Genomic DNA, 21,701 nt, shown 5'->3' on the forward strand with positions numbered 1-21,701 from the left:
CGGGTAACATTAATGGAGGATTAATGGTACTAACTTTTCTGGGTAATCACATCATATTAGTTCAAGCCTTCTTCAATATTTGCGAGACATTTTTTTATACGTTTCGAACGACTCAATTTGTTATCGAGTTTAAAAAACAATAATGGAAAATTCCTTAAACAATTTGTGAGTAGTCTTAGTGAATGTGATTCGAATACTATTTATATTATTTTTATATTTCTCTCTAACTTGCAACTTAAATAAGTAGGGATATAAAATTAAATTAGTACATAAATTCATGCCAAGGGTGTTAAAATAACAATGCTTTTATCATAAATTTTCTGTGAACTATTCTTCACATAAATTACAATACAAAGCTTTAAAATTCGAAAAGAAATTCGCGGTAAATTAACAATGGTTTGAACGGGACTTAGTATTTATTTATGAACATTATTTTATTGGAATATTAGATACTAGACAGTTGGCAAAAAGGACGTCGGTGCACACTAAGCGTGACTTGTTCGTACCAAGTTCGAATGAGATTTGGTGATAAATAGGAAGTGCAAGTTAGCCCCTCGATATTACGCATTTTAAAATATTAGTTCTATAAGAGATTATATCCACTTGTGGATTTCAAAAAATATGAGCGTATTTGTAGGAATTTTTAAATTAAGTGCCATTTTTTCTCAAAACTTTAAATGATGTATAATATTTTTAATAATTTCGATTTTTTAAGTCACTATTACATATAAAGTGTAAATTTTTCCTCAAAATAACGATTTTTTTTGGAAATTCACCATTTTGTTGAAAATTTAGACTAGTCGTTTGATCATTATCAGCACTCTCTACAGTAATGAAAATCTTCCTCACCGCTAGACATCTTTTTTCAGATAATGGGAATCAAAATTTTTCAAATGAATGATATTAAAGTACATTAAATTCTGTAAATGTACGTTTTTTTTTATTTACATAAATATTTATTATACATTTTTCTGACGCTCAAGTGGATACAACATCTTAAGATTTTCCCCAAAAGTGTGCCGTGGCAGCATCCCTTCCCTTAGGGTGGCCGCAGAATGGACGCTTAAAACCGAGTCGAGCCCATTTTTCCATTTACGCAACTCGCGCATTTACGCTCGAATCGACTTTGAGCGTACACTCTTCGGGCACCCTTACAAACCCTCTTCTGAGTTAATGATAAATAAATAAAAGCATTTGGGTTGATAAAATTTTTACTTTTATTCCATACCTTTTAATTAGGTATTAAATATTTATGAAGATACGGTTTATAATCATTTTAATTAATTAATAATTAATAGCATTGAGTTTGTGTGAAAAGTTGTTTGAAATAGATGAATTTCAGCATCGTTAACTTCGCGGAATACTCGGTAGGCACAAATTGCCCTGTTTCAATAAACAATAACAAAATGTATCTTAACCGAATCATCCATCGAAGTTGTGAATTTAGTAGACAATTCAACATATTTCAACAACTTTGGTGCTTTACAAGTCAAAAATCAAATATTGTTCAATGAGCATTCTGAAACATTATAATTCGTAATTTATTAATATGTAGTGCATAAATTGTTGTTTTTATTTACTGTGTCATTACCGCATTAAAAGTGAACTAATGTGGTCGACAACTTAAATCTACTTGACAACAACTAGTTTCGACAGGTTTTGTGTGTAGATTATCTGCTCTAATCGCGGTTGCCAGACTTGGAACTCCTCTGCCTTTTATTAAAAAATGGCTTCTTATTAACACCACTAATTGCATTTGGGATTGTGGATTATTTTGTTAAATGGACCCACGATTCGAATATGTTTGTTACGTTACATGTAATTCGTATTTGTCAAGGGGACAATGAAAAGAGAAGGAATGGAATAGAAATTCCAGCATTAACAGTTTTTTCAATGTGGTTATACACTATTTTACTACAATTAGAAAGTGTATTGGCGCGCTATAACACAGATTTGTGAGACCGAAGAGAACGATGCTCTCAAAGACAGCGATCATTTTAAGTATATGGGGAAGGGCAAGGTGCAAACATACACAAATACATACATACCTTTGTAGAATCGGTCAAAAATTATCCAAAAACAAAAATTTAACTAATCAAAGATTTCGTAATCAAATTTTAAATTTAAAAATTATCTTATGGAGGTACGTATGCAGGTATGTATGAATGCATATAAGTTTTGTGAGCATTGCAGTTGAGTATTTATCATACAAATTTAAGTAAATGAATAAAAAATAATAATATTTTCATACTTATACATGATTTATCTGTCGTATACATAGTATACGAACATGTGAATCATAATAAGCATATAACATTTAATACACCTCAATTGCAATGACAAAATTAGTAAAGAACTCAAAATGTTAATCTTAACTTTTGCAGTCTTTCAACACTTTAAAATCTAAAGTTTATTTTATACGCGTGGTATTTCTATTAATTTTTGGAGTTAGTAAAATAATTCACTTCTGCTATTTGAAATATGTATCAATTGAAGAGGCTTCTAACATTACTTCAGATGCTCATAATGGCATTGAGGACTTGCTAATCCGATTTTTCATAAAATCATTAAATGTAATATGTGAGAGGGAATAATCTGAGTTGATTTTCAGATATTTTTATGAAATCTGCTTCAATATGAAACCATTTATTTAAATTTAAAATGTCGAATGCCTAAATACAAACTTATGTATTTTATGTATATTATTTAAATTTAAAAAACAAGCAAATTTTCTTTTGTGCCGACTATGCATATGGTTTCATGTTATATAAATAAAAAATTGGGTCGATGTATTTTTGGAATTGCTGCGAAAACCTTACAACTTACAAATTGCGTCGAAATAAAATCCATATTACATAATGAATTCGTTAATTAGTAATTAAATTAAAATCTTTATCTTGTACAGATACTGGAGAATAACAAATTGATTTTTTAATCAACTCAAAGTTTAAGGGCAAATATGAGGAGTACAATTGGTCAAAAATCTTAAAATTGTAGTTATTGAATTCGAAAAATTATAATTAATTCGCAATATAACGGGTTGTGAGTTTCCTACAACATGTAAAAGTTTTTCTTGGTTTTGAGTTCAGGACGAAAATTCTCTCAATATAAAAAATTAACATATCTTTATATTCGTGTTTTATAGCATTTTTTAATTCAGTGCCTTTAATTAAAAAAAATATTCATTATATTCACATGCCAACTTTTTTCAAGAACTTTGTAAAGGCTGATAAATGATCGAGTAACTAAAGAAATATATACGCGCTACCATAAAGTGAGTTTATATTTGTGGAAATAGTTTAATTTTTAATAATTATGAGATGGCTTTTAAAATATTTATCTCTTTCGGATCTCACACCTCTTTTAAATGTTTATGAGAATTTAATTAATATGAAAAAAAAAAACAATTTAAACATACCCGTCAACCCAAGAGGTTTCCCTTTCTGTAGCTTCTTCGCTTTGTCTGCCTTTGTCATCAGGACCACCGCCACGACGGGATGAATTCTGGTTTCTGCGTTCTTCCATGTCCTTATTATTTCTACCAAAATTGCGGCGGTCATCATTAGGTGCACTCCTACCAAATTTCGAGCTATTGCCACCACCACCACTACCACCATAATTTGGACCATTGCCACCTCTGAAATTAGGACCATCACCTCGGAAATTCGTTCCATTACCACCGCCAAAATTTTGACCATCATCCCGGAAGTTCGGCCCATAACCACCACCGAAATTTGGGCCGTCATCTCGGAAATTCGGTCCATTGCCACCGACGAAATTTGATCCACCTTGACCAAATCTATTGAAATTGGGTCCGTTTCTATTGTAATTGGGTCTATTCGGACCATTTCCACAATTGCCTCCTTCAAAATCAAAATTACCTCCCATTCCTCCGAAATTCGGACCACGATCATTAAAGTTTGGACCATTGCCACCAAAGTTCAGCCGGTTACCACTAAAATTTGGACCCCCAAATTGGGGACCGTTTCCTCCAAAATTCTGGTTGTTTGCACCAAAGTTTGGACCGCTTCCGCGAAAATTGCGCTCATTTCCCCCATAATTTGATCCAAAGTTTGAGCCGTTTCCGACAGGATTATTTGTGTTGGATTTGTTTTGTTGTAATTGCTGCAGCAACATAGGTAACTGCTGAAGAAACTGTGGAGGCGGAGCACAGCTCGGATCTGCACTTTCCCTGCCCTGAGCTTTAGCTAAGGCCTGAGAAATTTTCTGCATAAACATAGGGTCTCTTAGAGCATCGCCCAAATTAGGAATGGCATTAGAAATATGAGGATGTATTTGCTGTTCATCTCGTCGAATTTCTCTATGAAAATCTTTGCCGCCATCATTATTATCTTCGTCATCATCGTCAATAGATGCAGGCGCGATAAAATCTACCGGCTTTTCTATTACCACATCAAATAGTGAAGGTATTTTGTTAACAACCTTTGGTTTTTCTGGTTTTTCTTGTTCCGACTTTTCTTCACTCAGCACATTTTCAGTGCTTTCCTCTGCGATTTTTATTGGGTTTTTGTCTTCGTTAGTACTGCCAGCACCATCATCACCTTCTACCAAATCCAGTCCAGGAATTCCCTCCGATTTGCCAAATATATTACAAATAGCTCCGGAAGAATCGGCAGTGTTATTTTCTTCCTCTTCCACAAGGGAGATAATTTCGGTTACACAATCATTTGTTAGTTTCTGCGTTTTAGGACTTTCTATGGGTGCACTGAAGCGACTCTTTCGCTTACCTAAGATACCGGTAGAACCACTCGTTGTCGCGCATTTTTCAACTGGTTCTGATGGCTTTTCATCGCTTAATTGTTCGGTTTCAAGATTTCCCTGTTCATCGCTTATTTCCTCATTACCCGAAATAGGTTGGTTTGAATTTTCTTCTTCTTCTTCTTCTACTTCTTCTTCATCTTCTTTATTTTGATCATTACTAACGTCTCGGTCTTCTTGTTTAGGGCTCTCATCAGCTTTGCATTCTGCATTCCGTTCATTTGTCAACCCGTCATTACCATCTTGAGCTCGCTTATCACCTGTATCAGGCTTTTTGTCAATTTGTTGTAATTTCCTTAGCCGCATTTGCTCACGTCGTTCCATTATTCTTTGACGTTGCTTTTCGAACTCCTGCTCATAACGGCGATACATCTCACGGTCGGGATGATTAGCATTCGCAAGCTTCCATTGCTCGAATTGTTCTTCCCAACGTTGGAATTGAAGATCAAAACTCTTTTCGTCCAAATCAGGTCGTGGTTGTTTTTGCTCAGTTGTCAAATGATCTGCTTCTGAATCATAATTGCTCTGATTCTGACTATTCCGCTCATTTTGGAAATTCTCTTCAGGGTTGGGGTTTCTATTGAAATTATTATTTGGACCGAAATTTCGATCATTTGAATTTGATCTTCGATTCATATTGTTCTGCCCGAAGTTTCGTTCGTTTGAATTCGAACGTCTGTTATAATTATTTGGACCAAAACTTTTTTCATTTGAAGCGGATATATGATTAAAGCTGTCATTTGAGCGGTTATTACGACTATTTCCTCGATTTGAAGAATTGAAATTGTTGTTCATTCCAAAGCTATCTCCATTGTCTCCTTGTCCGAGATTTCGATCATTTGAACGAGATCTCGATGAAAAAGGATTGTGCGGACTAATATTTTTATTAATGTTGTCTAATCCCATATTAATGCTATTACGAGGACTAATGTTGAATTCGTTCCTATCTGAGAAACTGTTGAAATTGCTTCTATTTGACAAGTTGCGGTCGTTTGAATTAGATCTTACATTAGAATTTTTATCCTGGGCAAAATTATCTTCGGTATTTTCAATGAAAGTATTATTCGAATCATTATTTCTACCATTATTATCATACCTTTGCCCATAAAATGGACTATTATCTCCATGCCGCTGTTTGAAATTACCACCAAAGTTCCGCCCATTTGGACCAAATCTTTGATTCATGTTATTATTTCGACTTTGCATCATGTTATTTCCACCAAAATTCCTTTCGTTTCCATCGTTCTGTTCATTATGGTAAAAGTTGTTGTTTGAATAATTTCTTTGATTTCTATCATTGTTACAAAACTGTTCACTTCTATTACCCTGACGATTTCCACTCTGATCATTATTTTCATACTGATACCCCTGATTACTAAAATTATCATTATTTCTACGGTTATTGTTATTGAATAACTCTTGGAAATTATGCCCACTGGAAGTTTGATTACGATTAGCATTCCATTGAGTAGACCCTTGAATCTCTTGACGAGTCTGAGGAACATTTTCTATGTGATCTTCATTATTATTTCCACTTACATTATCCTTTTCACTGTTCCAACGATTATTTGCATTTTTATTTATGGTATCGAAACCGTCTCGACTGTTTCGGTTCTCAAATGAAGCATTCGTATTATTAAGATTTGTAAACTCATATTCATTTAAATTATTTCGATCTTCATTTCTTGCATTCCAGTTATTTTGACCCCTTTCTTGAGAAATGAACTGGTTTCCCGACCGAGTACTACCAAAATTTGTATCAAAGTTGTTTTTATTTTGATTCCATTGACTTTTGGGTTCATTTTGGTTTTGCTTAATTTCATTACCTTGCTGATTGGAATTAGATATCCATGAGTTTGCACCTTGACCACGAAAATCATTTCGATCAGTAGACGATTGATGTACGTTATTATTGTAGTTACTACCGCCACCGAGTTGGTTCGAGTTACTATTCGGATTACCAAAAGTTGGCATACTAGGATGTTGTTTTTGCGTAACTTGCGGCATATTAGACATTGGTTGAGGCTGAGAATTCTGTTGTGGCTTTGCTACTATTGGAGGCGGTTGTTGAAAATTGGGAATTTGACCAAAGTTAGGAGGTTGCTGATTAAAGCTTGGAGGTGGTTGATTATAATTGAATTGTTGTTGCGGTTGCTGATATGAAGCTGTCCATTGAGGATAATTCATATTTGGGAATTGCCCCACTGGAGGAGGTTGATGTATTGGGGCAGAACCTTGGTTAAGAGGTAAAACTTGGCTCTGGGCCGAATGCGACTGAATTGACACCGGCGGTGGTTGCGTGTAGATTTGAGGTGTTCCAGAAATTTTAACGTTTGTTTGTTGTCCATCAGAGGGAGGCGGAGGTGGTGGTTGTTGTATCGACTGTATCTGCAAAGGCTGTGCTTGAACTGGTGCTTGGGGTTGAACCTGTTGGTAGTAGTTATTAAAATTCGTACTTTGTCCTGTTGAAGATGCAGCAGCCATTTCCCTTTTATACTAAGTGCAAAATATAAAATATTTTATAATACAACTTACAATATAAATAATTCTTTATATTACCTGTTCACCGTACTGGGCGTGCCACTTTGCGTATTCTTGTTGATAAGCTTGCCATTGCTGCCAGTGTTGTTGTAAAGCATATTGTTGTTCTGGGGTCAAAGCGGCATACTGAGCTTCAGTATACTGCCCATAAGGTCCACTTGGAGTTGATGCTTGCACAGTTGCGCTTGTGGTAGACACACTACTAGGTAACATTGGTCCTATAATTGGTGCTGAGTTCCCAGTTGTTTGTTCCGCTGGAGCCGGAGGAGGTGCTGTTGTAGGAGGCGGCGGAGCAACGGAAGGTGGTGGAGGTTGAGGTGGCGGGCATTGTGGTGCCGGTATTGGCGGAATTGGAGCACTAGCCGCGAGTCCAGCCCATTGATTCCACATATCTCTTAATACAATTATGTTCACTTAACTATTCAATTATTTCGTTCAAATCAAAGGGTTGTCTGAAATTTTTTCTCACTTTTATATGTTTTTCAACGAGTCTATTCTTTATGGGAATCGTAAACTTATTACTTCACTTTTTTGGTAAAACTAATTAGTAAAAGCGTGCAAAAACAATAGTCACCAATTATTTTGTTGAATAGTCGCCATTTTTACTTCACGAAAAAACTATATATGGTAAAATCACGATATATTTATTGTTATAGATATTAAAAATCGACTTTTCTTATCGATTTTAAAGATGACATCACAATAGAAACCAAAATGCAGATAATTTTAAAATTTGATTTAAAATCCTAAAAAAATATTTTATGAAACATGAAAATATATGTAACGTCTTTATTAATGTCTAATAAATAAATCCCATGTAATAAATTTAAATATTTCAACACTCGAATGAATTGCCAAAAAAAATTAAATTATTGTAGATAAATAAGGTGGCAACATTTACATATGTTTCCACGTGTAGAGAATAAAATAAATGAAATCACAAATATACCGGAGATAAAAATATACAATGGCCGAAAAGAAAGAAAAGATTGAATATTTAGTCGCTGATACTACAGCTTTTATTAATGCAGTTCAGCTAAATGTAAGTGTAATTTGGCTATTGTGTACTAATTTAAACGTTTGAATATTTCTACAGGATTATGCTAAAAACGTTTTAACCGTCCCAGATGTTATTAAAGAGGTGCGTAATAAACGTCAAATCCGTCGGCTTTGTGTGTTACCGTTTGATTTGCAAGTACGAGAACCTCGTACTGATAGTATAAAACATTGTGTTGATTTTGCAAAAAAGACTGGTGACTATGCCAGCCTATCTGGTATCGACATTAAGGTTATTTCGTTAACATATGAACTAGAAGTTGATAATGTTGGCTCTGCACATTTGCGTACGGAACCTGTTATATCAAAAACAATAGCATCTAAGGAAAAGCCTGAAGAGTTCCAAGAGAATTCTAATCTAGCAGGTTGGTATAATCCGGAAGGTGAAGAGGAATCTAGTAGTGACGATGATGATGAAGATGAATATTCTCAAACTGTTAATCATGTCAACGACAAAGATGCCGTCAAAAGTTTGATAGAAGATCAAATAAATGATGTAAACGGCAACCAAGGTCTTAATGATGAAATAACACAAGAAGAACTTGATAAATTCTTTGAAAAGTTAAACTGTAATGTTGATGATAATAATGAAGTTTGCGATTTACTTGTACCAAAAAGCAAGGATCCACTAGATCCACAAATTGTTAGGGACGGTGAATCTAAATCAATTGATGAAAATGACGACACACCAAATCAACACGCTGAACAGAAAACAGATGAGTGTGATAGCATTGAAGGTGGTTGGATTACACCATCTAATATTAAAAAGGTGAAAAAAAGCTTAGAAGGTAAAGTGGAATCTGATGTTGTTCCTGTAGTCGCATGTATGTCAACAGATTATGCACTTCAGAATGTTTTAAAACAAATGAATTTGCAAATTTGTGCGCTTGATGGTCGTGTAATTAAACACTTACGCACCTATATATTACGATGTTATGCCTGTTTTAAAACAACAAGTATAATGACAAAAGTTTTTTGTCCAAACTGTGGCAATAAAACCTTAAAACGAGTTGCTGTTAGTCTGGATGAGAACGGGAAGCAAGTAGTACGTAGTTTCGATTTCAGTAGATTATTTTTAAACTCTATATGGGGTATTCCATACCAAATCGACCACTTTTGAACCCGACCTCTTTAGATTTTGCTGAAACTTAACCATCCTTTTCTACCATTTGAAAAACATTTTTAAGAGTTTTTTCAAAATTTTTTGTCCAACTTCAAAAAAGTTATGAATTTTTCAAAAAAGGCTTTTTTATTTTCAAATAGCCATAACTTTTATAGAAATTCACTTTTGGGGACCTTTTTTTTAAATTTTTCAAATTTTCAAAAATGAAAAAAATCGGCCCACTCCGGGATTAGCAGGGATAGTTGTCAAATTAATTGTAGTTTTTTTTTTGATGCAAAAAATAACAAAAATGCCAAACTTTCAAAAAATGGCGAACTTCCAAAAAATGACGATTTTACTTAAAAAACCCGATTATTTTATATAATTGATCCGTGTTAAATTTTTTTCGTGTATTTTTTCGAAAAGTTCATTCAAAAACAAAATTTTTTTAAAAAAAAGGTCCCCAAAAGTCAATTTCTACAAAAGTTATGGCTATTTGAAAATAAAAAGCCTTTTTTTTGAAAAAATTCATAACTTTTTTTGAAGTTGGACAAAAAATTTAGAAAAAATTCTCAAAAATGTTTTTCAAAGGGTAGAAAAGAATGGATAAGTTTCAGCAAAATCTAAAGGGGTCGGGTTCAAAAGTGGTCGATTTGGTATGGAATACCCCATATATTAAACATTTTTATGATAAAAATATTGTTTTTTCCATTTTCTAGATTCACATAAATACACGCCGTCCCCTAACCTCTAAATATAAGAACCAAAGCTTACCAAGATTCCAAGGAGGAAAACATTCTCGTAACCCAATACTATTTGAAGACCAGCCTATACCGAGACAGATGCCGTCACGTGTAGCTAAGACCAAGACCAATGCTTTAGACGAAGATTACATTGCCGGATTTTCGCCTTTCGTCATGCGTGACGTAGATTCAAAATCTGCTATGCTGCGTTCTAAAGGCAACCTTAAGGAATGGGCTAGGAATAACACATTTGAAGAAGATCGGCGAAGAAAACATTACAATAGAGTTTATAAATAGATTTCATAGTTAAAATATTCTTATTTTTTTATTTTGCTTGGTAACGGGTTATCACTCTACAATTTTAAACACATATCACAATCGTGATACTCTGGTAAGTTAAGTTGAAACTTTTCCTGGAGCGCGGGTGGTACAAAACGTCCACCTAAATAATGGTATTTCCCTTTAAACATTTTAGCGCATAGTTTAGGAGCCGTTAGGGATATTAGCATATCCGGTTCGAAATCATTTTCTGTTATTTTTCCTTTTTCTACATCCCATCCGCTTGGTATATCAATGCTATTCAAAACAACTTATTAGTTGAGGTCATCAAATAAATGTTTCCGTAACATACCTTGCTATAGGAATTTTCGTATTTAGGAGGATCTCTGTAATAGGAACGAATGTTTCTCGCACGGGTGGTTTGAAACTGAAGCCAAATAGTGCATCAACAATTAAATCGTAGCATTCATTTGTACTTTCAAGAGTGGGACTTGAACGTAGAAATGATATTCCATTGCTCTTGCATTGGTGGCTTAGATTTTCATACAGTTGTTTTGCAGTGGGTTTTGGATAATAAATTGTTGGTTCGTATTTCATGAAAGATAAATGTCGGGCACAAACTAATCCATCTCCACCATTGTTTCCAGGTCCACAACACACTAACACTCGCTTGAAGGAATCAGCAGGGTAACATTTGGCTATAGCATGGGCACAACTCAATCCAGCCAATTCCATAAGTTGATCTACACTAAATTTGTATTCGTTGAATAGTTCCTCATCAATTTTAACTGCTTCAGTTTGTGTTAAGAATTTCATATTTGGAGAGTATTTGCCGAAGAAAATCCTATATGAATGAATGTGAATACTAAGGATCTGGATACGATCTCTGCATGCAGGATCAATATATTTATTACCGGGTTGTGTAATGAAGTTGCGATAACTTTAACCAATTTCCAGAACTCAGAACTAGACTACAAAAAGAGTGTTTATATAGATGTAAAAACTTAAGTACCATTGTTAACGAGATAGAAAATTTTCGGAAATTAATTCGTAATTACTTATTATTATTTATCTCACCCGGTCAAAAAAAACGTTTGTAACTTTGTATATAATATATAGACGGACTCCTGTCAAAACAAAATAAGACCCTTTCAGGGTTGAACCAAATAGTAACCTAGTAAAGTAGTTGTTCAAGGTTAAATTTGGCTTAACTTGGGACAATTTATATGAAAAATTGAGTGGACTTTTTTAAAACCACTTCTATTAGGTGCAAGTATAATATAATGATATGGTACACTTTTCTCATCTACTCCTATTTGAAATCATTGCAGCACACCAAATCTCAAATATTTGAACACTGGTTGTGTTTTTTTTTTTTCAAAATGGCGTAAATTGATAAAACGCAAGAATTCGGAAAAGACAAAAAAGTTGCATCGATTTACATTCAATCTTAGTTATAGTTTTTAATTGTGGCTTGAATTCTGTTAGTAAAAAAATTGTTTTGAAATTTAAGAATAGAGAAATGCGAATAATAAGAGAAATTTAAATCAAGTATATTACACTTCGGGTAGCTGCGTAAGCACTAAATGCTGTTAAATGATACGATTATTGGGAGAAAAGTTTGAGATCTCTCAGTGGATTATGAATCAAGCTTCCAACACATCTGGAACGACTAATACCACCATCACATTACTTGATACCAGTAGTGCCTCATTTTCAATGGGCGGTCGTAGCTCGATTCATAGTAATGGGAGTATAGGTAGCAGTAATCAAGCTGACCCATCCATCTCCTCTACGCCAACAACAACCCCCGCTCCCCAAATGTCAAATAAAGTATTTAACTACAAAGATAACACAGATACTGATTTCGGAAATTCCTTAAAATGTGAGGATATATGTTTAAGTGTATGTCGACATCTAAAGATTTTACCCCCGACTCGATTATTATTTGGGCTACGTGTTATGGACTCTGAAAATGAATGGGCTGCCCCGGGTAAAGAATTGAAACCTGGGGTCCGATACTGTTTCCGCATGAGAATTAAAGTCCCAAATATGGATACACAATTAAAAAACCTGGATAAACAAGCGTATGAATATTTGTATTGGCAGATTCGTTACGATATATTAAACGAAAAAATTCCGGAAATAAGGAATCCAGAAAAAAAAGATAATGTTATGGGTTTTGCTGTCATGCACATGTGTATCGATTTACAAGCAAAAAGTTCTGAAGCCGAAAGAAAGGAAGGGTATAATCGTGAAATAATTGGGAATATAGAAAATAAATACAAAGAATATCTACCCCAAACGCTTTTAAGAGAGCACAGATATTTTGTAAAATCCAAAATATGTGCAAAATTCAAAGATGTACGAGAAAAAGACATTTTGTTCACAGAATTTAAATTCTACTATATCGCCGATGTTTGTAAGCTGGCACCAAATTATTTAATGGAAGTTTATTTTGTCACAGTAGATTATATCCCAAATGTTGATTTGATTTCCGTACATTCACCTGCAATTTGTAATGATGGCAATGTGGATAACAAAACAAGAGTATATGTTAAACTAGACACCCATGATAACCCAGAACCAGGTCTGAAGATTTCGCTGAAACAAGAAAAAGTAAGTGTATAGTGCTCTCATATATGTATATAGCATATTATTTCACATTTCTGTAATATATTATGATATATAAAAAATATTTTTTTACTTATTAATCCATTCCTTATCTTTATCATGTACAGTGGACGCTATTGGCAAAGATTGAGGATATTTTTGCGATATATATCGAGGATAATGTGTGTGCGTGTTTGGAGATAACAGGGCTACCACAAAGTTATTGCATGAGATTTAAATCAAAAGTCGAGTTAGAATCATTTATCACATACATAGGAGGGTACTTGAGGTATGTTGATTCGAATGAGAGATTGTAAATTTTTCCAAAATACATTTGCTAGTTTATAATTTATTTCGTTAATATAATATTATTTTTAATACTTTCATCTTAAGGCTAACCTCTAAGTGGTTAAAGGATTTGTGTAGCGATTATACAACACCATCATTGAATGAATTGATCGACTTAAAATGCCATGGTCCAATAGGGTATGTTATTTGTTCGCATATACATTTATTTGCCATGAATAATGTAAATAATTGTATTTGAATATCACAGTGGAGCATTTTCCTTTGCTAAATTGAGAGAGAAATCAAAAAAAGGCTCAACCTGCCTTATAAGGCAATGTGAGAGAGAATACGACGTGTATTATATCGATATAAATACCCAGACGTTAGTAAATAGCGTAGCTTAAGGAATATGTTATGAATTACTTTTTGTTTTCAGGTCAGCAAAAGGTAGGTTTGGCGAGAACATAATAACTACTAAAATTACACTACAAAACAAAAAATGGTTGTTACACGGAGGTGAGGGCCTGAAGGAATTTGAAACTCTAAAAGATTTGAAGAATTCAATATCCCCACAAATGCCTTGGATTCCGCCATCAGAATATGGTAATACTCGATCCTATTTGCATTTTGATTTTTTCTTAAAACTACATGATTTCCGATTATTTAGATTATGCACCACTTCTTTTAATTTGTTTGCCAAAAAATCTACATCCAAAGAAGACTGACACTGAATTAAGTGAAGCTGAACTTCGAAGAAGACGAGTTCAAATACTTGATCGGAAGCATGACCTCCGATGGTATAAAAGTAAGTTAAGGGTCAATTATTCAAAAACGTCATGAGTAAAATAATGTTAATACATTTAATAAAGATACGCAGTATGTTTGTGATGACGCTAAAATGATGATAATGCAAGGAGACTGGGTCCAGGAAGGTAGTTGTAAAGACGTTAATGTTATGCTCAAGGTGTTTTTTCCAGAAATCAATCTTAAGGTAACAAACTTCTTCAATACAACAATAGATGCATTTTTATATGCGTACCAAATAAATAAATAATGTTAATTTAATGCTTCATTTATAGGATATCACATGTTTAACTAGTATTTGCAGTCAAGTTTTTTCGGCACAATTTCTGAAACTCTATGGTTTGACTTTGACCACTCCTTATACTATGGTAATGGAATATGCACCTTATGGAAATTTAGATAAGTTCCTACGCAAACATAAAGATAAAATCTCTTTCCAAATGCTGATATCGATTGTGTTTGATTTGGTCAGAGGAATAGTTTACCTGGTAAAACAAATGAATATTCAATATTTGTCAAAACAATGTTCACCAATATTATTTCTTTATTTCACACACAGAGTGAGAAAGGAATTTATCACGGCTCAATACGATGTTCCAACATGTACGTAACAAAATTTGATCCTAGATCTCATATCATTGAGACAAAAATTGGTGATCCCGGACTTCGTCGTAGTTATTCAAACGAAGAGTAAGTTAGTTTCCCTTTATATACACATATACGTTTATCCTTACATAATTTTTATAATTTAGCTTGCCGTGGATACCACAGGAATATTACAATAATCTCAAAGGCGTCCATGGTGATATGTACGTAGACGCATGGGCTTTCGCAACGACTCTATGGGAGATATTTTCTTATGGAAAATCTCCTCTGGAAGAACTGAATTGTACGGGAAACCCAAAGAAGATTGCCGAAAAACTACAAATGAATCGTTCAAAGAGAGATGGTGGCATATTGCCAAAACCAACTGAAAATCTAGACGATTCGATATATTGTATCATGCTCGATGGTTGGCAGTCGGATGCACACAAACGTTTTAATTACATCAAAATCTTTGCAATCATTAATGGTTTCAAAGAAAGGAGAACGGTTAATTACGAGTCAGTTAACATCGATAAATCGTATTATGATAGCGACACTTGTTCTGAAAATAATGAAAATAGCGGAGATGATATTTCATTGGACTCCTGTCCAGGACCATCACCCGCACAAAACCAACGATTTTCACATTTTGATATGTCTTTTAATAGCCCATTCGATGACACTACTTTTGTAATACCGTTTTCGGAGGGAAAAGTAATTGTTGATAAACGAATAGGTGACGGTCATTATGGTATTGTGTATTCAGGCATAATATATTACAAAAAACCCGATAAAGCACCGGAGAAAGTGGCAGTTAAAACATTGAAACCCGAGATGGCGACGAATATAAAAGATTTTCTACGCGAAAGTGAAATAATGCGGGTATATAAAACTACAACACCTCTCTTGAAGTATAACATTGATGTAGACATATATAATTACATTTACAGGGTCTTGAGCACGAAAATATTGTAAAAATTAAATATTCAATCGAAAAACCTATCTGCATCATAATGGAATTTGTTTCCGGTGGTTCTTTTAACGTTTACCTCAGATCTCAGCGGCCGAATTTAACTAACAAAAGGCTTCTTCATTTCGCCCATGATATTGCTAAGGTTTCTTATTGAATAATCATTATAATATTACTACTTCTCCATTATTATCTCATTACTATTGCAGGGTATGAATTATTTGGCGGAAAAGAAAATTATCCATAGAGATTTGGCAACACGGAACATATTGATCGAAAAGGACAGAGTGAAAATATCTGATTTCGGTTTGGCGCAATTAGCAAATTCCGAGGGCTATTATTTTGTACAAAACCAAAGGGATATACCCATAAAATGGTATACATATAACATTAGGAAAAATTAAAAACTCAATATACATATATATATTTAATATCTCTCACAGGTATTCACCAGAATCGATAGCGGAAGATAAGTATTCCGTATACTCTGATGTATGGTCTTTTGGCGTGACTATGTTTGAGACTTTTTCTCGAGGAGATATTCCAAATCTCGCTGGCAATCGGGAGCTGAGCCAAATAGAGTTTCTAGAACGGCTTCAGAAGGGAGAAAGGTACATATATACATCGAAACTTACATATTTTACTGGATGAACATGTTACTATTAATCTTTTATTATAGACTCCAAAAACCAGAGTTATGTTCTCAAATTATTTACGACAAATTAATGCTACCGTGTTGGAAAAGGGAACCAAAAAGCCGACCAGATTTTGCCAAAATACTTGACATTATACAGTTAATTGTGGAAGAAGATGGTGAAACCATATGAAATTCGCGATTTTTGGATAATTTATCTGAATATATCAATTCCCAATAGATGCTATTCAGTGAAATTGAGTTGTAATTAAACGTTATTGTAAGGTAAAGTTTACTTTTAAAATATTCACACAAGGGTATCTTTCCGACGCATACGTTCTCAATCGAATATAGTTGAACATCTTTATTTAGTTTATAAATAGTTATCCTTCCTAAGGATTTATATGAAACTTACGAACATTTAGTAATATGTTAATATAAGAGAGCTGCCATATAAAATTTCCGACTATTATTTGCTTGCAGACTTTTCTACATATAAATTTGACCTGTGAAATCTCGAGACCCAAATCCTAAATAAATAATAAGAAAGTTTTGTACATGGCAAAGCCGCATTGTACATAGCATATCTCTTCGTTCCCTTTTATAATATTTCTTCTATGCTATCTAAGCTAACTATGTATATATATGTATATGTATTATTATATACATATATGTATTTATATTTATTGTATTGAGCTTTGCATTTTTTAATGTATTATAAAAATATATTTGCAATGTTTTGTCCAAGTTTTCTTTAGATTAGTTCGATTACATTTACCAAACATTTTTACCAGAAAACTGTAACATATTATAAATATATTATAAGAACGCCATATCTAAGCTTTTGTGAATTTTACTTCGAATAAAATTAAAAATATTTGGAATATATTATTCGTATAAATCATTTAGGTATACAAATATATTTTTTAAATAATAAATCAAGAAATATTTAAAAATCGAACGATTTTGAATTTTAGAATGGGTGAACTATGGGTCTGGGGAAATAAAATTTTTGGAAACTTTTAGTTATAATTACCCTTTAAGATGATTATTTGGTATACAGTCGTGTTTTTTTTTTATTTGTACTTTTATTAAAAAGCATCTGATTTGGAAAAAAGCATACCCTCTTTAGTAAATGCGATAAAAAACTTATGATTTCTGTTTATCAATAGTCAGTTTTATTAGCTTTCATTTAGAAAATTATTATTAAATTAAAATATGGTGAACATTTTTACACTATAAAAGGATGGGTAATTAGTAATTCAAACTATATATTTGTGAGGTATTCATTTTATTAGGATGATCCTTCTGCGTTTTTCTTTTTAAGCACTTCCATAACACCGGCGAAGTTTGCAATTTTCTTTTTCGTAGACTTTGGAGTAGAATTTTGATTTCTCACTCTCATTTGTGGTTGGGTAACATCGTCGCTAAAGTCAAAGTCAGTTTTAGCTGCTGGCCTAAAGAAAAATTTCAATATCGTAACATATTGAATTCGAGTGATAACAGTACACTTACTCTTCTTCAGTATTTGCTGATGCTGTGGGTTCAACTTTGGGAGCTACGGTTTCTGTGTTAATTTGTTGCCGTCCAGGAAATTGCCATTGTAGTTCCGGGATTGTTCCCTTTTCTATCATCATGTATAAGTTCTCCAGCTCTTCTGGCCCTGGTATTTCGTACTCTTCCCCATTCGGGTTGTAACTCTCTGGGGGATTAATATCTGCGGCTGTCATTTGTATGAAACCAGTATTGTATACAATAATTGAAGAGTTGAGCTTATATTATTAAAAAATTTAAAATGTTAGTAAACAAACTAGTTCTCATTTAGAAATACAATGTTGCCGAATTTAAATTTCGGATTAAACATATGTGCTTAAATTTATCGATAAGAAATTCCTCAGATGTAAAATGTACTATTTACTCGAATCATGCACCCCAATAGCGAAAAAAACTTAAAAAATTATTCTCTCAAAATCATATACATATGTATATACATTTCTACATTTTTTATAGTAAAATTTAATTAATATATATTTTCGAACTTGAAGGTTGTAATCGTTAGTCATTTTCTATCCATTACTAGAAACTTTCCACCATGCGAATTTACCACATTATACATATTTTATTTCTTATCTTCCCATTATATTACATTAAATAATATCTAGTTTATAAGAAATTTTAAAATTTAATATTGTTTTTGGTTTTATATTAATTGTAATAAACTGTACTGTAAGAAATACTATAAATATATAAAAATACTGAAATTCTTGCAACTCTGTGGTCAGAAACATCTGTTCATCCACTAATTTGAAAATTCTTTATTAAAATACAATTCTTAAGTTTTTTTTATGTAGCGAGTGAAATGTTAATTTTTCTTTGACGCTTGGTTTTGTTGTGTTACAATATAATTTTAATTTATCGAGAGATGGAGGATATAAATTTCTGGATGTTCCTTGGTATTATGACAATTTTTAGATTCGTAAATGGATATGAAAAGGAAATGACAGTATATATAGAAGCTGGCAGAAGAGAATGCTTTTTCCATCCCGTACGAAATGGGGAAACTATCGATATAGAATATCAAGTGATTGATGGTGGGCATGGTGACTTAGATATAAGCTTTTCACTTCTGGATCCCATAGGATTAGTAATAGTAAGCGACTATAAAAAACCGGAAAACATACATCGTCATGAGGCAAATAAAGATGGAGATTATCGCTTTTGTTTTGATAACGCTTTCAGTTCTTATAATCGAAAAACTGTGTTCTTTGAACTTATCATTGAGCAGGAAGGACAGTCAGCTTTTGATAACGATTGGGATAATGCTTCTACTTCTAAAACACCGGAGGAATTATATGATATTCAAGTTCATGAAATCTTAGAATATGTTGGACGCGTTCACATGCAAATAGCAAAAGCTCATCAAATATTAAATATGTTACGATCGACAGAGGCACGAGACCGTAATCTGGCGGAGGCTAATTACTCTAAAGTAAATAAATGGTCACTCTTTCAAATATGTGCTATGATTTCGGTGGGACTTTTACAAGTATTCATGGTTCGAAGCATATTTGATACAAATACGCGAATGAGCAATTTCTGGAAAAAATTGGGAATGTGATTCACATCCTAACATATACGGTATATAAAACGAATGGAATAAAATAATATGGGTGTATGCCTTTACGAGAAAATATTCCGCCATTTAAACCAAAGAAAATATTCCAACTTTTACGGAATAACATATCATACATATGTATGAACAATACTCAATCTAACTTAATAATACTTGGAATGTAAATCTTACTTTAAGGCGATCTAAAAACACAGCAATTCATAAATAATCAACCAACAGTTGGCTTAGTCTGTCGTAGTAAAATTAAGAGTCTTATTGTTAAAAAATTTTCCTGTATAAATAATTGTTGCCATTTTGGTTTTATATAGAATATACTGAACTAATTTTTTATTACTTCAATTATATATTTGTATGTAATATTATTTTTAAACAATGTCAGTAAGTTTGTCCAACTTTGCGCTGTTCTCGGAGCATTTGAAACGATACGCCAGGGTCTTTGTGCGTACTTCGTGGAAAACGTTTTACTTTCTTTGACTTCTGCTTGCCAGTTGCAACACTTACAGGCAAAATGTTTCGTTTTTGGAAGTTTTTAAATCTATCCACCAACAAACTGGACTCTGGTTTTACATTCCTCAGATTGCCAGCAATGTCTTCTGGCATATTGATATCTATATCTGGATCCACATACTTAAGACGTCCTAACCGTTTAGTTTCGAATTTTTTCTTTAATTCAACTTTTTTACGGTGCTTTTTTAAAATCTTTAATGCCTCCTCTTCGGCAATGACTTCGGTTTTAATTGACTTTATCCTATGTAAATAAAGAGAACACATTGTACATTAAATCTTTCCGATGGTGAAATTTGTAGTTGTACCTGTTTAAGTCAGCGATTTGCTTTTTCAGTGCTTTCTTTTCAGCTTGTTTTTTCTGTAATTCTTTTTGTTGCAGTTCTTTCCGCCTTGACTGTTTACTTTTCTTCTTATTTTCAACGGGTGGATTAATAGTTTTATATTCCCCATCTTCTGCGACATCGTTTGCTTCTCCCTCACTTTCATCATCTAAGCCTGAACGCATTTCTTGCAAACGCCGTGTATCACGCTCCTCTGGTGTAACTTTCGAAAACATTTGAGTAGTAACTCGTTTCAAGTGGTTTTCCTCTTTTATGATTTTCTCTTCTCGTTCTACAACTTCTTTAAGCAATGTTTGGTGGTCATCCAATGATGGATTATAACTTAGGCCTGGAGGAGGGGCTGCGAATTTTCTATAAAAAAAATAATAGTTATAAAATTACTATAGAAGATTTCTATATCTTATAAAACATACAATTAATGAAACCCAAAATGTATTACCTACTTTGCTTTTGTTGTGCGATGACGTATACTATCGTGAACTTTTATTACTGGTTTACCAACATTCTTTGTTACATGCAGTGCCAATTCTTTGCTTATCCATCCTTTTTCATCCTTTAAACCAGGTATTTTATCTCGGAAATCTTCTTCTGCCCATACGTCTTTTGCTGTTTTGGTTAATTGGTCCTCTTTCTTTAGCTTTTTTTCAAGAGTTTCGTAGTATCGTTCCCTATCTTTGTTTGCTTGGAAATGTCGAGGTTTAGTTGGGTTCCGCACCTCTTCTTCGATAATACGTCCACTTTTCTTTTGGCGAACTCGATTCCTGTTATATTAGATTGTTTTATATCATTCTATAAATTTTTCAGATTATAATTTTACCTTTTCACAATCGGATCTTGGACTTTAGATGTGTTGTTTAAGGCTTCCAAGGAACGCAATGGGTTTTTAGCATTTAACTTCCGTTTTTGCTTTTCTGTCAGAATGGCCGGTTTGTGTTTCAGTGGTGTAGCATCAACCGTAAACAACTCATCGTCCTTTTTTTCTGCAAACGATCTACCCCCCAAAAAAAAAATGTTTATTATTTACGTTATTCTTTGTATTTAAAAATATTTTACCCAACACGTTCCTCTTGCCGTTGGTCCTCTAAAAATTCTTCCACATCTTTAATATCCGTTTTGCGCCATGCTGATTTGGTTTTCTTTGAAATACGTTTTTTCTTAATAGCAGACATATTTCTTCAAGTTTACTTAAACTCTATTTGTTTAAATTTTAATATCTACCGTGAAAACCTTAAAGAAATACACGTGTGTTTTCGAAAAGTAAATGAAGAAATGTCAGACTAATCAATGACAGTATATTGTTTAATACAGTACGAATAAAAATGAGTA

At 33.3% G+C, this 21,701-nt stretch overlaps 7 protein-coding genes across 12 annotated transcripts in view; 3 read left to right on the plus strand and 4 right to left on the minus strand.

Annotated features, from left to right (window-relative positions):
* LOC126760428 (probable WRKY transcription factor protein 1) overlaps window positions 1-7,944 on the minus strand; it is an 18,157-nt gene extending 10,213 nt beyond the window's left edge. Inside the window, exons 1-2 of the mRNA XM_050476049.1 lie at window positions 7,339-7,944; window positions 3,419-7,275 (exon numbers count right to left, since the gene is read on the minus strand). Of these exons, the coding sequence (XP_050332006.1) occupies window positions 3,419-7,275; window positions 7,339-7,710 (4,229 nt within the window). The 5' untranslated portion in view covers window positions 7,711-7,944. The remainder of the gene's footprint in view (window positions 1-3,418; window positions 7,276-7,338) is intronic.
* A 277-nt stretch (window positions 7,945-8,221) lies between these two features.
* LOC126760784 (RNA-binding protein NOB1) lies at window positions 8,222-10,535 on the plus strand. Its single transcript, XM_050476680.1, has 3 exons — window positions 8,222-8,362; window positions 8,417-9,421; window positions 10,198-10,535. The coding sequence occupies exons 1-3, from the start codon at window positions 8,288-8,290 to the stop codon at window positions 10,516-10,518; spliced, it is 1,401 nt and encodes a 466-aa protein (XP_050332637.1). The 5' UTR covers window positions 8,222-8,287; the 3' UTR covers window positions 10,519-10,535.
* Window positions 10,516-11,686, minus strand: LOC126760785 (NAD(P)H-hydrate epimerase). Of its 5 annotated transcripts, none has more exons than XM_050476685.1 (4): window positions 11,578-11,686; window positions 11,415-11,471; window positions 10,853-11,344; window positions 10,516-10,797 (listed from the first exon to the last, which is right to left on the minus strand). In XM_050476685.1, the coding sequence occupies exons 3-4, from the start codon at window positions 11,314-11,316 to the stop codon at window positions 10,575-10,577; spliced, it is 687 nt and encodes a 228-aa protein (XP_050332642.1). In that variant the 5' UTR covers window positions 11,317-11,344; window positions 11,415-11,471; window positions 11,578-11,686; the 3' UTR covers window positions 10,516-10,574. The 5 variants fall into 5 exon arrangements, with proteins under 5 accessions (XP_050332642.1, XP_050332643.1, XP_050332639.1 ...); XM_050476686.1 differs by having other exon boundaries at window positions 11,559-11,657; XM_050476682.1 differs by having other exon boundaries at window positions 10,853-11,471; window positions 11,578-11,685.
* A 178-nt stretch (window positions 11,687-11,864) lies between these two features.
* LOC126760782 (tyrosine-protein kinase hopscotch) lies at window positions 11,865-16,922 on the plus strand. 2 transcript variants are annotated; one of them, XR_007667252.1, is made up of 15 exons: window positions 11,865-13,119; window positions 13,242-13,402; window positions 13,507-13,599; window positions 13,670-13,783; window positions 13,838-14,004; window positions 14,069-14,206; window positions 14,271-14,392; window positions 14,481-14,693; window positions 14,765-14,895; window positions 14,958-15,672; window positions 15,741-15,905; window positions 15,970-16,136; window positions 16,204-16,371; window positions 16,440-16,679; window positions 16,878-16,922. XR_007667252.1 is itself a non-coding variant. In XM_050476679.1 (14 exons), exons 1-14 carry the CDS (start codon window positions 12,097-12,099, stop codon window positions 16,585-16,587), a joined length of 3,525 nt encoding a protein of 1,174 aa, XP_050332636.1. In that variant the 5' UTR covers window positions 11,865-12,096; the 3' UTR covers window positions 16,588-16,922. The 2 variants fall into 2 exon arrangements, 1 of the variants encoding a protein (XP_050332636.1); XM_050476679.1 differs by having other exon boundaries at window positions 16,440-16,922.
* A 627-nt stretch (window positions 16,923-17,549) lies between these two features.
* LOC126758107 (uncharacterized) lies at window positions 17,550-18,239 on the minus strand. Its single transcript, XM_050472144.1, has 2 exons — window positions 17,910-18,239; window positions 17,550-17,851 (listed from the first exon to the last, which is right to left on the minus strand). The coding sequence occupies exons 1-2, from the start codon at window positions 18,122-18,124 to the stop codon at window positions 17,689-17,691; spliced, it is 378 nt and encodes a 125-aa protein (XP_050328101.1). The 5' UTR covers window positions 18,125-18,239; the 3' UTR covers window positions 17,550-17,688.
* Window positions 18,240-18,701: 462 nt separating this feature from the next.
* On the plus strand, window positions 18,702-19,866 carry LOC126757945 (transmembrane emp24 domain-containing protein 1). Its single transcript, XM_050471871.1, has one exon. The coding sequence runs from the start codon at window positions 18,817-18,819 to the stop codon at window positions 19,510-19,512; it is 696 nt and encodes a 231-aa protein (XP_050327828.1). The 5' UTR covers window positions 18,702-18,816; the 3' UTR covers window positions 19,513-19,866.
* LOC126757943 (ribosome biogenesis protein NOP53) lies at window positions 19,820-21,653 on the minus strand. Its single transcript, XM_050471869.1, has 5 exons — window positions 21,429-21,653; window positions 21,193-21,366; window positions 20,819-21,136; window positions 20,340-20,726; window positions 19,820-20,275 (listed from the first exon to the last, which is right to left on the minus strand). The coding sequence occupies exons 1-5, from the start codon at window positions 21,542-21,544 to the stop codon at window positions 19,903-19,905; spliced, it is 1,368 nt and encodes a 455-aa protein (XP_050327826.1). The 5' UTR covers window positions 21,545-21,653; the 3' UTR covers window positions 19,820-19,902.
* Window positions 21,654-21,701: the final 48 nt, after the last annotated feature.

Source organism: Bactrocera neohumeralis, chromosome 5 (genome assembly GCF_024586455.1).
Source record: "Bactrocera neohumeralis isolate Rockhampton chromosome 5, APGP_CSIRO_Bneo_wtdbg2-racon-allhic-juicebox.fasta_v2, whole genome shotgun sequence".
Taxonomy (NCBI): Eukaryota; Metazoa; Arthropoda; class Insecta; order Diptera; family Tephritidae; genus Bactrocera; species Bactrocera neohumeralis.